We start from the raw sequence: 16,922 nt of genomic DNA on the forward strand, positions 1-16,922 counted from the left end.
ATTTCAGGTTTTGACTTTTTTGTCATCGTACTTATCCCTTTTGTATGCGTATTTGAAATAACAAACTAAAACTTTCCTTAGGCTGGCCTGGTGGTGTAAGTGGGTAAGTTCCTGCACTCTACTTTGGTGGCCTGGGGTTTGCTGGTTTGGATCCTGAGCATGGACCTACCCACTGCTCATCAAGCCATACTGTGGTGGCATCCCACATAGGATATACAGCTATGTACTGGGGCTTTGGGGAAGGGAAAAAAAGAGGAAGATTGGCAATAGATGTGAGCTCAGGGCCAATCTTCCTCACCAAAAAGCATACCTAAAAAAAAAAAAAGACTTTCCTGTAGCTGATGCTTCTGAGGGCCTGATAACAAAACAGATCCAGCTATGGGAATGTGTTGTTCATTGTGGATAAGCCAGATAATTTTGACTGTAAACTTGGAAATTAGTACTTGGGACCAGAAGAATCCTTAAATTATTAGTCCAAACCCCTTGTGGGAGAGAATTGCCATCGATTTTGACTTCCCTTCCCTAAAAACCCTGTGACTCATTCATTTAAAGAGATTTATTGTTTGTTGTATATAAGGTACATTGCTAGGTGCCATCAGGATTTGTAGAGTTCAACATTTTTCACCGTAAGTTTGATTGATAACCATCTACCAGTGCAAAGTGGGGTGTAGAATCAGAGAGAAGACACCTTGACTGCCATGGCCTGGGAAGTCGCACATAACACATCCCTTCACAATATACAAAAATGGTTGTTGTGGCTAGAGGGAAATAGCTTCTTCATATTTTCCTCCAAAAGTGAAATTTCCTTTTTGCCAAGTAGCTATCAAAATAACTTCTTTAAAGAAACTTACATGTAGTAATTTTCTAGCAACTTGAAGTACTGGCTTAGGAGAGTCAACTGTTTGTTTGTTTGTTTGTTTTACGGAGGAAGATTCGCCCTGAGCTACCATCTGTGCCAATTTTCCTCTATGTTGTATGTGGCTCGCTGCTGCAGCATGGCAGCTACAAGTGGTGTAGGTCTGTGCCTGCCTGGGAACCAAACCCAGGCCACTGAAGCAGAGCACGCCGAACTTAACCACTAGGCCACAGGGCCTGCCCCGAGAGTCAGCTTTTCTTAAGAAACTTTTCCCGAAACAACTTGTATATCTTCCAGCAGAATATTTTAAGTATAGGTTGAAAGTGATTTTAATCTAACAGGGAGTTTCCACTTAATTTTGGGCATCAGAACTTAAACATTCGAGTTCAAAACTTCCTTCCCAGAACTTTTTTCTTTAGAGGAAGATTAGCCCTGCTCTAACATCTGCTGCCAATCCTCCTCTTTTTGCTGAGGAAGACTGGCCCTGAGCTAACATCCATGCCCATCTTCCTCTACTTTATATGTAGGATATCTGTCACAGCATGGCTTGACAAGCAGTGAATAGGTCTGTGCCTGGGATCAGAACCGGCAAACCTCGGGTCGCTGCAGCAGAATGTGCTGCAAACTTAACCGCTGAGCCACCAGGCCGGCTCCCGCACAACTCTTTTAAATTAACATTACTTGTGACTTTTAATAACTCATACTCAAATCTGAAGTCTTTTTGCCTCAGAGGAACCTACCTATAAAGAAAAGAACAGTAGAATTGGAAGTATAATTTGTAGAATGGGTTTGAATAAAGAAGATCGGAATGGTTGGGCCTTTGTCTCTTAGGGAATAAATTGTAACCTCATGATGCCATATTTCCCAGCTATGCAACTTAAGCAAAACCAAAGGCCAGTTCTTTACCTATTATCACAGTTGTTTTGTGATTGCTTGGTTAATAGCCCACTTGTCCTCCCCAGCTCTTCTGGACAAAGTATCTGAATCCTCCAGAAGTTCAGTGACTGGTTTCAGGTCACAATGCTAGGACCAGGGCTAGGATGAGGTCTCTAGATTCCTAGGCTTTATGTACTACAGGGAAACAAAAAGAAAGTGAGAGAGACCTCCTGGAATTTCAAGTATTCGTCAAAGGTTGGTTTTTCCCAGCCTCTGAAACCCTAAAAGAATGTTGAGATATGACTCTTGCTTTCAGGAAGCTTCTATAATGCAGATTTCCGTCAATTTCCAGCCAGCAGCCACTGCCCCCTCCAGACCTCTTTGTTTCCTCAGTGGTCTCTATTCTGCTTTGTTTTCTCTTATTTGCTCTCTTCTATATTATTTATCTTGTAGGCTGCTTCAGACCCCCCACTGCCACCACCCATTTCCTTTCTTTTGATAAATACTAAAGGTTGCTAATGCAAAGAAAAGTTCTAAAGGTAGTCATATGGAAGACATGGCTATTATTTAGAAGAGTCAAACCTTACTAGGTTGAACAAAAATTTTTGGGGCCCCAAATTTGTTTTTGGTGTTTCTCTCTTTTCCAGAAATTAAAAAAAAAAAAAAATTATTACGTACACCTCAGTTTCCAGTGTTTCACTTGTAAATTTTGTTACTCTGGCTTTATTGATTTATTTTTTATTTTATTTATTTATTTTTTAAGATTTTATTTTTTTCCTTTTTCTCCCCAAAGCCCCCCAGTACATAGTTGTATAGTCTTTGTTGTGTCCTTCTAGTTGTGGCATGGGGGATGCTGCCTCAGCGTGGTTTGATGAGCAGTGCCATGTCCGCGCCCAGGATTCGAACCAACGAAACACTGGGCCGCCTACAGCGGAGCGCGCGAACTTAACCACTCAGCCACGGGGCCAGCCCCTTTATTGATTTATTTTGATGAAACCAAGGAGGCACCTTCAGAGACGACTTTGCTTTGAGGTCAGATGGATGATAGTGTGATGGGAGAAGCTCCCTCAAATGGAGTCTGCACAAAGCATGTGTTTAGATATTCAGGACAAGTGGATAATAAGATTTTATTATTATCTTGATATTTTAAGGTTAATTCAGGTATGGATGTGAGGGATATTATGAAATGCAGCATTTTCCTGCCTGGTATCTCATTGCCTGATGTCGCATGGATTTAACTGAGTTTTTTTTGCATTCCTTGCAAATGAGAATATATAGGAATGTTCTTTGTAACTTATAAGCTGCTATAAATGTCAGTTAATTGCTTGATTTGGAGGAACTCTCGCATCTGTATTCATTGCAGCCTAGTTAAATCTGTCAACAAATATTGAGAACAGAGTGGGTGTGAAGCCTGTGTTCTGGCTTCTGTTTGTCTCTATTAGAGAATAAACATGGTCCCTGCCCTCAGCTCACAGATTTGACTTGAAATTGTGTAAACAGGCAGTATGGCACTCTAGAAGAGAAAAATTTTAATGCCAGTATTAGTCTACGATTGCAGACAAGGTGGCGGTCATGGCTACAATAGTGCCATTGTGGTTTCGAGGTGAAATAGATTTTGGCTTGTCTTGAAATCGTCTCACTGTTTTATCTAGGGTAACTTTTGTTATATTTTATATACCATTGTAATCACTGTGCAGAATTCTGACAAACAACATGAGGACGTTGTACCTATCCCTGAAGGCTTTATGTTTAAAAGGAGAAATTCAAGAAGTGAAAGTAAGCTTGGTAGTTGAGATTTAGCTTCTGAAGGTTTTAACAGGAGGAATCTGTGGCACCTGGGAAACTTACATGTTGGATGATAGTAGAAAAATAAGGAGATTTAGGTGACTTCAGGTCGTTAGTCTTCTGAGGGTGATGTCACATACTCATGTTTTAGTTTCTTATAAATGAACGTTATAGGAAATTTTCTCCCGTTAGCTAATTTCAGTTGTAACTTAGAGGCTGATCTTTCCTCTCTTCCTCAAAAGTAAATAATTTAAAGAAATGACAGCTGAAGTTCTCTACTTTTTCAAGGATTTAAGTATTTAAATCCAACCATATATTTGTACTGCTTGCTGTCATAGATGCTAAGGTTTTTTAAAATTAAAAAAAAAAATTTTTTTTTAAGATTTTATTTTTTTCCCTTTTTCTCCCCAAAGCCCCCCAGTACGTAGTTGTATATTCTTCGTTGTAGGTCCTTTTAGTTGTGGCATGTGGGATGCTGCCTCAGCGTGGTTTGATGAGCAGTGCCATGTGCGCACCCAGGATTTGAACCAACGAAACCCTGGGCTGCCTGCAGCAGAGCACGCGAACTTAACCACTTGGCCACGGGGCCACCCCTGATGCTAAGGTTTTATGGGCAAAAGTTGAGGGATTCTATCTGGCCAGTATTTATTTGCGTTACACCTGTGCCTTTTGGTCTATAACATAATATTTAAAGTGAAAAAAGACAGTATTTCTTATGTTATATCCTGTAGTGCTTGTCTGAAAGTACTTCCTCACCACATGTATGGTCCTCTAGTAGCAACTTGATGCCTTCTGGCAGTTTCTTTTCAGTGTGTTGGGCTTGTCATTTAATCAGTTGCATCTGAATTACTGTGTCTGGAAGGCTGGTTTGCATCATTTCTGTTTGGTTCACTTCTGTGGCAGGTCAGTGTTCACCCTTTTTAGGGGAAAAATGACAATAGTCGACATTGTTTTGGGAAGGGAAGTGTGGTGACACAGAGGGTGTCGCTTGGGGAGAACCTGCTCGCTGCCCCCACAAGATTGCTTCCTGGTGGCCTTTATATTCAAGAATTTACCACTGTCTTCCTTTTGGTACTCAAAGTGGGGTCAAACTCAATATTCTCCATGTTTTAAATGAATTGCACTTGGCAAAGTGACTCCCTTTAACAAAGCTCATGAGAACTTTTGATTAAAGCCAGAACACCGGTTTATTAATTTATTCCCGGAATCATATTTTTCAATAAGCCAGACAGTTGTGTTGGGTTGACTAGAGCAGCACACTCTCTCCCCGCTGTTAGGCTAAGAAAGGAGCCAAATCATGAGGGGTTGCTCAGTGAAAATAGAATTGGAACAAGGGAAAGTGGTTATGATACCAGCGTCTAGTGGCACTGGTCTCTGAAAGCCTGATGGGTCTGTTTCCAGAATTGGATGTGGGGGTGTGTGTTTGTAAGTATATAGGATTCTGTCATGTGCCAGATAATCTTCTCTGGACTGTACTCTGCCAGTGTTGGCCCCTCCAGCCTATTGCTGTGGTTCTTTCTGACTGCAGATAGGCACAGTCTTTAGGTCTGTTGATGAATATGAAGTTCCAGTTATGTCTTTTAGGCCACGGATGACTGGGACTCCTGGGTAGCTTTGCATGGCTCCACTCTGATCTGTGTTAAATTCAGAATTTAACTCACTGGGAGCAGTCTTATTTTTTTCCTTTCAGGTGTGTGTGTGTATGTGTGTGTGTGTGTGTGTGTGTGTGTGTGTGTGTATGGGGTGGGGGTGGGGGGCGGTTCCTTACTGTTGCACTCCGGTATCATCAAAGTTTCTCCAGGTCAAGGTTTGAATAGCTTTTAAAATATAAATTTAAGCCTTTTGCCTTGACCTGCTGTTAATGCAGGAAAGCAAGAACTAAAAAAAAAAAAGTTACAGTAGAGGGGCTGGCCTGGTGGTGCAGCGGTTAAAGTTCACACATTCTACTTTGGTGGCCTGAGGTTCACCAGTTCAAATCTCGGGTGCGGACCTACACACCACTTTGTCAAGCCATGCTGTGGTAGGCGTCCCACACATAAAGTAGAGGAAGATGGGCATGGATGTTAGCTCAAGGCCAGTCTTCCTCAGTAAAAAGAGGAGGATTGGAAGTGGATGTTAGCTTAGGGCTAATCTTCCTCAAAAAAAAAAAAAAAATTACAGCAGATATCTGATAGCCTCTTGCACTTTAGTCAAGACGACTGATATGGAAGATGCAACTATTCTGAAAACAGCTGAGCTCCCCCAAATAGGCATGCAGGGTGTCTGGGATGAGATGCCCAAGTTGGTGTCTCCTAGTCCTTGCCCTGTGGAACATGTATTCTGAGTAGCACGGTGGGTCTGCTGTGGATTGGTGGTGAGCAGGGTGATTAATCACGGGCAGCTTTACTACCACCATTATGGGACCCGAGCTGCTCAGTGATCAAGGGAAATCCGGGGCTCTGGAGGAGTTCACTGAAAGATCTTGAACGAGCTCTGTTGGCATGGCTCCATCAGTATTTTTCTGTGTTTTATTTTTAAAGTGTGTAGTCTTTGCTACATGACAAACTCTGAAGTTTGATTGATTTATTTGGAAAATAAAATGTGCTTACCAGGCATCTATTTATTATTTAATTTTGCTTCCATTTTTTATGCTACAGCATTTTGCGTTGTCTCTTTTAAGCATGACCGTCAGGAGAAATTTGTGTTTCCACAGTTCTGCAGTTTATTAGGGAAGCGGACTGTGGCTGTCTTCCAGATAGAGTGCTTGCCCTTTAGGTGAAACCCAAGTCTCTTCACCGGGGTTCATTCAAGTAGCATTTTTAAAAAAGAATTAGGCTCTAAACCGTGCCCCTTTTGTGTGTAAAGACTTGTTTGTAAGATGATTTAGCCCTAATAAACTTCACTATTGCTTTCTCCAAATTCTGCTTAAGATACTATCTTCCACGTGTCCCTCAGGTTTGTTTCTTGTTGAATTTTGTTTGATTGCTGTTGCCCGAAGTTTTCATTGCTCTGAGAGGAGAGGCTGGTGCGTGGAAGGAGGAGGACTCTTGCTGGGAGTCAGCAGATTTGGATTCTGGCCCTGTTCTTAATTAGCTGCGTGACCCCTGGGCAAGTCAGCCTCCTAGGGTCTCTATTTCTGCTGTAGAAAAACAAAGGGCTTAGAAAAATAAACACAAGTCTGGGCCAAGTGATAAGAAAGGTCACCGTGTGCGCTTATGCTGCGCGGTTCTGTGAATGGCAGCACGTTGGGACTCTTCCTCCCTCTCGGTGGTCCCCACAATCCCTCTGCTTCATTCTGGGGTTGAGGTTGTGTGGGGTGTTAGACTGATGCCATTTTAACCGTTCAAGCTGACTAGGCAGGTTGGGTGACCTCTTCTATGTAGGAGTTGCGCTCTCATTTCCCCTCTCTCTCCTCTCCTCTCTCCTTACTTTTTCTCCTTTCTTTCAAGAGCAAACTGCTTGCCTTCTACCTTCCTCTCCTTAGTGCATTAACAAGGGTGTGATGGTAACACAAGCCACTCAGATTTGTTACTGTCTGGAGTTGTCCAGCCATCTCATCTGAGTCAGTGCAGGGAAGAGGGAGCTAAAGGAGACTGACCAAATGATGAAATAATAGTCCTTTTGTCTGTCTCTTGCTATAGGAGTGGTTTCATGTTTCAGCTAAGGCCTGGGCCATTGTGTTGTTTTTATGCTCAGTACAACCCTGCTTAAGAATACAGCTCATTATTTAAAGGATTCAGCTGTAATGCCATAGATCTGTTCTTCTTTTCTTCTCTACCCCCTCCAAAAAGTTATAACAATATGCAGTAAAAATCTCCTGTAGTGTGTGCTGTTTGATCGGATCCCCTGACATCAGGGTTAAAAATGTGTTCCCACTGTATTTATTTTGCAATGCTTACAAGGTATGTTTCATTCTGATAACCTTCCAAAATGTTTTCTTTGTGGTTATATAATCAGTAGCACCTGTAAAACATGCTTTTAACTAGGTAGCTTCCTTCTTAACCATCATCTTTTTGATTCTCTGTTTTAATGTTTTCTTTTGATGAACTAGGCTTGGGAGCCCCGCATTCCTGTGCCAGACATCCTACAGTAACGTGCCCAGAGTTAGCCTCATAACCTTAATTAGATGTGGAATGCTGAGAATGCACTGTTGGGTTCTTTTTTTTTTTTTTAACTTTTATAACAAGACAGTGAACTTCTCATCATTCATTAAAAGTTATAAAAACTCGTGTCGTTAGTATTTAGTTTCCCATTTTAGTTTATTCATAGAAAATTAATGTAAAACTCAAGGTACCTTTATGTTTATCCTGAGCGATCTGTTTGTTTCCACACAAATTACCTCTTGTGTCAATATGCAAGTTATATTCCAACTTACAACCCTTAATTCCTCTTCCCTCCCCTCCTTTTCTCTTTAGAGGCAAAGGAGCATTGAAAATGTTAAAGGCTGTGCTGAAGAAGAGCCGAGAGGGAGGAAAGGGACTCAAGAAGGAAACAGGTATGCGTAGAAGATTGAGTTGAGTTGAACAAGCGTGGTGGGCGTGGGGCAGCGAGACCTCACCCATTCCAGGCTGGGCAGATGACATTGCATCAGGAATGGGTCAGAGAAGTGGTATGGGTTAGACACATGTAGTACTGGAGGCTATGAAAAACTAAATGTATTTCTGAGCTTTCTTATGGGAAGTGACTTTGAAAGTTGAATTTGGGTTCTGAACCAAATCCTTTCCCAGAAGATGTGTGAGGTTCCTAATTTTAACAGGTCATTCATATCCAAAGGCAGAGTTAGAGACATTGAGGGATAGCAGGTGCGTCCAGGAATTTAGTTTCTAGAAAGCCTTTTCCTTTTTTCCACAGGCGATTGCATTTTATATGTTCGAGCAACTGCTGGCTGACTAGTCCTCATCTTTTGAGTATCAAATTTTCCTCCTAACAGGTGTAGCTCCACTTAATGCCAGACTGCTAGGTTTCATTATGATGAGAGCTACTTCATGTGGCTTGGATTTCATTCCTGTTGGTAGAGTACTGGTGCATATGTGGTCATTGTGACTCTAGTCTGCGTTCCATGTGAGAAACTCCTCTTAAGTTTGTTTTGGTGATCGCTCAGTGTTACACCCTGGAGCAAGTTTCTTTTGATAGAAAAACTACATATTGCCTACCTGTATTGCACAATGAAAATCTGTTAGCATGGATTGATTTCCCGGAAGTGTGCCATTTCACTCTGTAAACTCACGTTAATCCAGAGTCATAGAATGACTGGTTTTCTGAGTTATTGTATATTGAATAACATTTGAGTTTTAATTTCTAGTAAGGTATAAATAAATACACTTGTTACCAAAACATCACTGAATTATGGTTAACTCTTTAATTCAAAAGGTTTTATAATAGATAATGTTAATATTTGTTGTTTCTGTACTTGTATAAGAGAAACTTTTTGGTTATATGAAACCTAGACAAATTTTCTATTTATTATTAATTATCCTTTAAACAAAGTCTGCACAATGGCAGACTTACCTTTAGAGACTTTGTTGTAAAGTTGCTGTTAAGGTCCCATAAGAAGCTTCTCATTAATGCCTGGGTAAGCAGGTACAAAGAAAAGAAGAAACCAGTTTTTAATGATAGAAACAGGAGACCATAGTTAGCTCTTAACCTTAGAAAATCAACCTCTAGCTTTGAATAATTAATTAGAATTGTTACTATGGAGAATTTTCAGTTCACATAATTTCTATCCAGGAGGGCATTCACCCTCTGCTGGGTCAAGGCCAAAGCATCCTTCTCTTTAGTTCCCTGAAAGCCATTAAAAAAAAATTTATTTTCAATTTTGGCTCGCCTGACACTCATCCTAGGAATTTTATTATTTGCTTCTTTAGATGCCTTTGTAATTTCCAGCATAGTTAGGTCCTAAGCTGTCTGTTGGGCTGGCGCTGCCAACCAGTGGGTTATTTTTCTCAGGGCCAGGGTCTCCAAGCCAAAACTCCCTACTTAGTCACGGAGTCTTTCACAACAGACCTACCGTACTCTTTGACCAGTGCCAGACTCATGTGGAATAACAGTATATTAATGATTTTCGGAACCCTGCCTTTCAGATGGGCCAGATGGTGAATGCAGTTTGTGTTTGAGACTTTTTCCGTTTTAGAGCATGTGATTTTGGGTTTATTTCTCCCTTTGGTCTTTAAGATCAACTGCTGATTGTCCTGAATTATTTCTTCATGATGATCCTACACTATGGCTTTTCACTAATGCAAACCAACTTGAAAAAGCAATGGGAACATTTTTCATAAAACATCTGTATGTTATGTGCCTTTTTTCTCTTAACTAGAACCTGGTTATATTAGTTGGGGAACAAAACAGATGGACTTTTAAATCTTGATGAAGTTGTCACAAGATGATTAGGGAAAATACTTGGAATTTGATCATTTATATGTTGAGCTCTGTGCCAACTCTCATTATATAAGTAAATCATAGCTAAGATTTTCTGTAAATGAAAGCTGGCTAATCTGCTGAGACTGCTTTGAAACTTGGGTAATAATATCTCCTGCAATATGGAAAAATTTTGCTCTACTGTTTCCAATTAAAACCATTCTTGGTTGCAAAGACAAAGGAAAATTCATTTTTATATACTTGAACTCAGTCATAGAAATTTAGGAAATATTCATGTCAAATATTGAGCTCAGCTTTTCGTATCCTTTGTTTTTATAGACAATCTTGAACTACACTTTTATGTCGAAGCTATTTTGAGAATTTGGAAAATATAATCACTGAGTTAAATTTAGTATTCTTCAAAAGAAAACAATTTTTCGGAAGTGTTGAAAAGTTGTTATACACTCAGTTCCTATCCTGAAAAGAAAACGTCACATATATCTATTTTAAACTATTGGTAAAATTTTAGCAGGTATTGAAATTCAAGTTATATGTATATAAGGGCATTTGAAATATGTACAGTGAGTATTAAACTTTGAAAGCCTTTGAGTAAACTCTAAGAATAGCAAAATTCTTTTTTTTTTTTTTTTTTATAATTATACTTTTTACCTAGGAAATGCTTATAGCTGAGCAAAAAGTGTTTTCTGGAGGCTATAGAATCAAGTTGGAGAATGCAGTGTTAAAAACTTTAAAATGGGGGCTGACCCTGTGGCCGAGTGGTTAAGTTCGCGCGCTCCGCTGCAGGCGGCCCAGTGTTTCGTTAGTTCGAATCCTGGGCGCGGACATGGCACTGCTCATCAGACCACGCTGAGGCAGCGTCCCACATGCCACAACAAGAAGAACCCACAACGAAGAATACACAACTATGTACCGGGGGGCTTTGGGGAGAAAAAGGAAAAAATAAAATCTTTAAAAAAAAAAAAAAACTTTAAAATGTTTTTTGGGAAATTACATTTACCTGTCCCCATTAGTCCATCATTGCAAATGAGCACTGTATTTCTCTCTTGACTTTGAGTTAGGCCTAAGGGAGCAAAAATCAATATTAAACCATAATGTGGGGAGGTCCAGACGAGGGCATCTATTTTTTCTTTCCCTGCTTTTATGTTAGGCCCTTGATCTAAAATAAGCAAATGAGGTGTTTTCTTTATTTTGAAGCTCTCCAGAGAGGTCTGCAACCTTCCACCACATGTCTAAGTAACCTTTGCTATCAGAAAACTTTCATGTTGCTATTATTAAATGTACTTAATTTAAAAATAATTACTGCATTCTAAGATTGAGAGTATTCTGATATCAAATCTGGACCTAATAAGAGTTTAGACTGAATATATAAGAGCAGCATAGGAAATTAATGTCTTTTATGTACAGCAGCACTGATTAGAAAATGAGTAGCAAAAAAAGGCCCATTTTATGATAGAAACAAAAACTTTAAATAACCTAAAGAAGAAATGTACGAGCCTTATATTGAAGAAAATAATAAAACTTTACTGAAGGAATTAAAGGAAGACCTGAATAAATGGAAAGAAATACCAGGGGCTGGCCCCGTGGTGCAGCAGTTAAGTTTGCACCTTTGGCTTCTCAGCAGCCCGGGGTTCTCGGGTTTGGATCCCAGGTGTGGACATGGCATCGCTTGGCAAAAAAAGCCATGCTGTGGTAGGTGTCCTACGTATAAAATAGAGGAAGATGGGCATGGATGTTAGCTCAGGTCCAGTCTTCCTCAGCAAAAAAGAGGAAGATTGGCAGTAGTTAGCTCAGGGCTAATCTTCCTCAAAAAAAAAAAAACAAAAAAAACCCAAAAGGAATACCATATTCCTGAATGGGCAGATTCATTATTTTAAACTGACCAGCTCTCACAAAATTATCTATACATCTTATTTAATCTGTAATGCAATCCCAACTATTTTCTTTTTTAAGGACTTTATTTTTTTAGAGCAGTTTTAGGTTCACAGCAAAATTGAGAAGAAGGTATAGCAATTTCCTGTATACTCCCTGGCTCCCCTCATTCATAGCCTCTCCTATTATCAACATCCCCTACCAAAGTGGTACATTTGTTACAATTGATAATGTACATTGACACATCATAATCACCCCAGATCCATAGTTTACATTAGGGTTCATTCTTGGTGTGCTTCATTCTCTGGATCTGGACAAGTGTATAATGACATCTATCCGCACTTATAGTATCATTCAGAGTATTTTCACTGCCCAAAAAATCCTGTCAGTTTTTAAAAAATACACCATAACCACGTGATTTAAAGATTCATCTGGAAGAGAAAATGCTTAAGAATAGCCAAGAAATAATTGAAAGTGTGGAGTAGGTGCATCTAAATGGCTGAGCCTGGTTTCCATGCCTGGGTTCTAGCTGCAAGAGAGGCTGGACATGAGTGTATTTGGATTTCTTAGCTTCTGTAGGGTAAGGTGGACTTCACCTCCCACCAAGATGCACACTGTGGAAGGTTCTTTAGTCTTAGACATTGGGCAGGTCTCCTCCACATCAGAAACTAACCAAGCACAGCTATCTGGTATAGCTCATTATAATAGCTAGTTTCTACCTAGTGAGTAAATGGCACTGCTAGTTTTCTGGACTTTTTTTTCCCAACTGATCTCCAAGGAATGAAATATAATTTTCTTTAACATCTATTATATAATCAAAACTCACAGTCTAGAGTGTTTTTGGTTTTTTCTTTTAACCCAGGAGCTCGTGGCATCTGGAAGCATTAGATGGGCAAGGCCTGTTGCCCTCCTTGGAGAGGGCTGGTCCTCTCCCTCTCTTGCCCTCTGCGAATCTTGAAACCATCATCTTTTGCCCTCTCCAGCTCTCCTGGTTGCTCCATATTGGTGTGGAAGTAGCTCCAAGCTGAGGCAGAAGAACAAAGCTTGGTGAACTCTTAATTATGGTACTGCCTCCATTAAAATAGAGACTGATTAAGGAACAGTTGCTTAATATGCCAAAATAATTGTTTATTGGTCGTTTCCTTTCAGTTTAATTATTTGTATTCTTTTTTCAGCAGGGGGGCTTAGTTTGAAGCAATTTAGATAAAGCAATATTTAAAAAAAAAAACATTTGACCTTCACCTTTTCATTGTTGAAACCCAGCTGGTTGGCTAAATGCACTAGTAATGGTGTTAATTAAGGCATTGGCTAATCTCTAAACTTAAGTATGCACTGAATTAATCTGTGAGTTTTTTGTCTAATCCTTCACTTTGACTTTGTCATAAAAGGAAGCTGTAGGCCTCTAAAGTTTAAAAGCCATTGATGTGATTGTTAAATGTGGTATTTTAAGCCATTCCAGGCTGCAGTCTGGTTTTCCCTGGTACTTTCTAAAAATGCCTCAATACAAACGATGCTTTGTTTTATCCGGAAAATATGAAGCTGCTTTTGATTATCATTGCCCATTTTCTGCGGTTGTGGACTATTATTTAGGAATTCAGTGCAGTGACTGTCTTGCTGAGTTATGGATATTTGGTATCTTGTTGTTAACTGACTCCAAAAATGTTTTCCAAGCAACAAAACAAGCAGAAATAATTTGACCTAAAGGTATTGTATTTCTCTTTAGAGGGCATTTAAACAAATTCTGCAAAATATTAGGATATGATTTAAACATAGAGTGGAACCGGGCAGGATTTTAGTAGGAGCAGGAATGCTGTTCCCTGTGGTTTAATTGGTTCCTTCATCAGTTTTTCTTTGTTGTCCCTCATACGTGTCACAGAGTCTCGAAAAAAACATAGACTTTGGAATTAGAAGATACAGATTCGGATCCTAGCTTGATCCCCTCCTGGTTTACTTGAATTTGGATAAATTTCTTAACCTTGCTAAGGTAAGGTACCTTACAGTGATGTTGTCAGAGTTAAACAAGAAAACTTTTTTGCAAAGTGTCTAGCTTGACATCTGGCTTCTGTTAGATATTCAGTACATCTCTTCTTTCTTGAGGAAACTTTAAAGAACCAATTAAAAAAAACCCTTCTAAAACTTCTTGTTTCTTCTCTGTTGAAGGGGGGAGTAGGACTGATCTCAGGCAAAAGAGTGATATTCTAGAAGCTTCTTTTCATGACTTCTTATCTTTAAATACTGATTGCGCCATTGCCTTTGGATACTAAAGGCTTTTCTGTCATCTTTACCCTTTTCCCTCATAACAAAACAGGGAAAGTGCTGACTCATTGTCTGTTGTATGGTGGTTTATACTTTGAAAATAATTTATTTTGCCTTTTAGCCTATCTCAAGTACTTGGGTTTTATCCTTTTTCTTCATTAATTTAAACTGAAAGGTTTTTTCCCTTGGTAAAGAGATTCCAAGAGTCAGCAAGCAGCTTTAAGGATAGATTTCTAAGTACGTATAAAGTTTCTGAGATGTTTCATCTCAACATATCCTTAATTAATGAAGGTCTTTGTATGTGGAAGGCCCATCCCTCACCCACTTTGTAACTTTCCCATGTGTTTTAGGGGAAATAATAAGGATGAAAGAATTAGAGAAGGAAGGGAACAAATACTTAGCGTTTGTCATGTGTCAGGCACCTGCACGTAGTGGATGACGCTGGTCCATCCTGAACTGCCTGTTTCCTGTGAGAGCCATAATTAGAGGAAGTTCTGGACCGAGAAGGAGGAGAAATCAAGACTCGTCCTAGATCTTCCACTTTTTATGGCCAATAAGACCTCCAGCAAGTCACAGCCTGTCTGAATCATCATAAAGGACATGGCGAAATTCTCAAACAACAGCACTTATTTACTTTGGTTCCATTTTTATATGTATATGTGTAAATGCAATAGAAAACTTAGGGAAATACAAATTAACAATTCAGAGTCTATTTTTTGGTCAAATCTAATTTCATAAGTAATTGTTTTCTTTAAAGCTACTTTTCTGTTTAAAAAAGTCTTATTTTGGGGCTGGCCCTGTGGCCGAGTGGTTAAGTTCGTGCACTCTGCTGCGGCGGCCCAGGGTTTCGCCGGTTCGAATCCTGGGCACAGACATGGCACCGCTTGTCAGGCCATGTTGAGGTGGCGTCCTGCATCCCATAACTAGAAGGACCTGCAACTAAGATATACGAGTATGTACTGTGGGGATTTGGGGAGATAAAGCAGGGGGAAAAAAAAAAAGATTGGCAACAGCTGTTAGTTTAGGTGCCAATCTTTTAAAAAAATAAAAAGTAAAAAAAAAGTCTTATTTTATATGGACCTTGTTTTTAAAAAGCTTTGTTGTGTGTAGCTTCTTAATTCCCATAAAAAACCCTCCATTTTTGAGTTTTCCTGTGACCTACTTGCATTTCCTAGAAGGAGAATTCCAAGGTTTTATTTCTATTTCACAGAAATATAAAAAACTTGATTTCATATATTCTACTGGCAAATGTAGTTCCTGAGGAGGGAGGTAGGCTAGCAAAGATTTTGACCTAGATTGCCTTTTTGTCCATGAAGGATGATTTAAACTTACTGTTCCTCTTAAAGGGATGAGGGCTTTGACTTTGCAGTTGTCCTGCGGTTGACGGATGGCCATTAGGGGTAACCAGTTGGGTAGCCCCACTCCTGGTGGAGAGCATCAAATTGAGAAACGCTTATTCACATCTGAAATCATAGAGTTAGAAAGTAGGATCTGTGTATCTCCACTCTGTCTCCCACATCCTACCCACTTTGGGGACAAGCTGGTTATAACACATGAGCCATTCAAGGTGCAGGATAGATTTGGAGATTTTTTTCCCCTATGTTCTGGTGACCACAGCTCTATCTTAGGGCTAAAGATAAAACAAGACCTCAGCACTTGGTTTTTGATTTTTCACTCTCGTAAGGTTTATGTGTGTTGGAGAGTTGCCCATTTTAAAGAAAGTTTGGGAGCATCTACCTGCTAGGTTTGGTACATGATGCCATTCTTTGTGCCCTGAGACTGTTCTAGAGCACAGCGTACCCAGGAATGATGATGTCTCTGATACAGGACGTGCACACAGGTGGCTGTGATGGTTTGGGCACTTGTCTAGAGTTTTTATAGATCATGGAACTGGCTGGTACAAGAGCCTGGATGCAAACTCCAGGTTAAGGATGGAAGAGAGCCACCTGCATGCTGCACATGTCCAGCCAACTGCCTAACATCATATAGTTAAAGCAAAGATGGGATCAAAGTGTAGCTTTTGACTCTGGACTAGTTCACTTTCTACTATGTCTTTGGCTAGCTCTATAATTTTTATCTGTAGCACTGAGTAAACATAAAAGAAAACATATCCCTGAGATAGAAGACAGTGGATTTCCTTTGTATTTATAATTTCTCTCTCTAGTGATATTTTTGAGTTTTTTCTTCTCTAGAAGAATTTTTTTTCCCCTCTCCCTCTCTAGGTTTATTTCTGAGATTCTTACCTGGTCTTAGTCTAGACTCAGTCACTGTGAGTAATATTCCTATTTCTATATCCTAAAGTCCATTTCTACCTAATGTCCTTGAGACTGTTATAAATCCATCCTATTTTTTTTGGTGAAGCCATTTAAACACCATAAGTGTAGTAATTAAATATAATATACAACTATTTTAAAAAGCTATACAATGGTATTAAAAGTAAAGACCTCATCCTCATTTCTTCTTTCTTCCCTTTTTACCCCCCAAAGGCAGTTAATGGTTTCTTATTTGATCTTTCTAGATGTTTTCTGTGCATATATGAGCATATGCACACGTATACACACCTGTATAGATACTTAGGAAAACCCACAGGGACTTTACAATGTGTTTTATTTTGTTAATTACTGTGTTGATTGAATGCAGTTTTAGACATTGTTTCATATTAGCACATACTAATATATAGGTTTTAAAAAAGTTGCTCAGTGTGATGTTGGACAAATATCCTATAATTTATTTTGTTATTCTGCTATTGATGGTTGTATCTTTTTTGTTGTCATTACAGTCAATACTCAAGTGAATCTTCTTATACATAAGTGCCTGTACTCTCATAAGAAGAGTTGTAAGAAAAATTGTTGGTTAACAAGTTTTTTCATTTATAATTTTTCTAGATTTTGTCAAATTGCCATTCAAAAAGGTGACATTAAATTTA

At 39.4% G+C, this 16,922-nt stretch overlaps 1 protein-coding gene across 38 annotated transcripts in view; it reads left to right on the top strand.

Annotated features, from left to right (window-relative positions):
- The window catches only part of TANC1 (tetratricopeptide repeat, ankyrin repeat and coiled-coil containing 1), a 229,150-nt gene that overhangs the window by 64,980 nt on the left and 147,248 nt on the right, over nt 1-16,922 (top strand). For 33 of the 38 annotated variants that reach the window (XM_070579917.1, XM_070579897.1, XM_070579905.1 and 30 more), the window contains one exon: nt 7,912-7,991. The exons of the other annotated variants lie outside the window; for them this stretch is intronic. In XM_070579917.1, the coding sequence (XP_070436018.1) occupies nt 7,931-7,991 (61 nt within the window). In that variant the 5' untranslated portion in view covers nt 7,912-7,930. The remainder of the gene's footprint in view (nt 1-7,911; nt 7,992-16,922) is intronic. 38 annotated transcript variants of the gene reach the window in all.

This window comes from Equus przewalskii, chromosome 17 (genome assembly GCF_037783145.1).
Source record: "Equus przewalskii isolate Varuska chromosome 17, EquPr2, whole genome shotgun sequence".
Taxonomy (NCBI): Eukaryota; Metazoa; Chordata; class Mammalia; order Perissodactyla; family Equidae; genus Equus; species Equus przewalskii.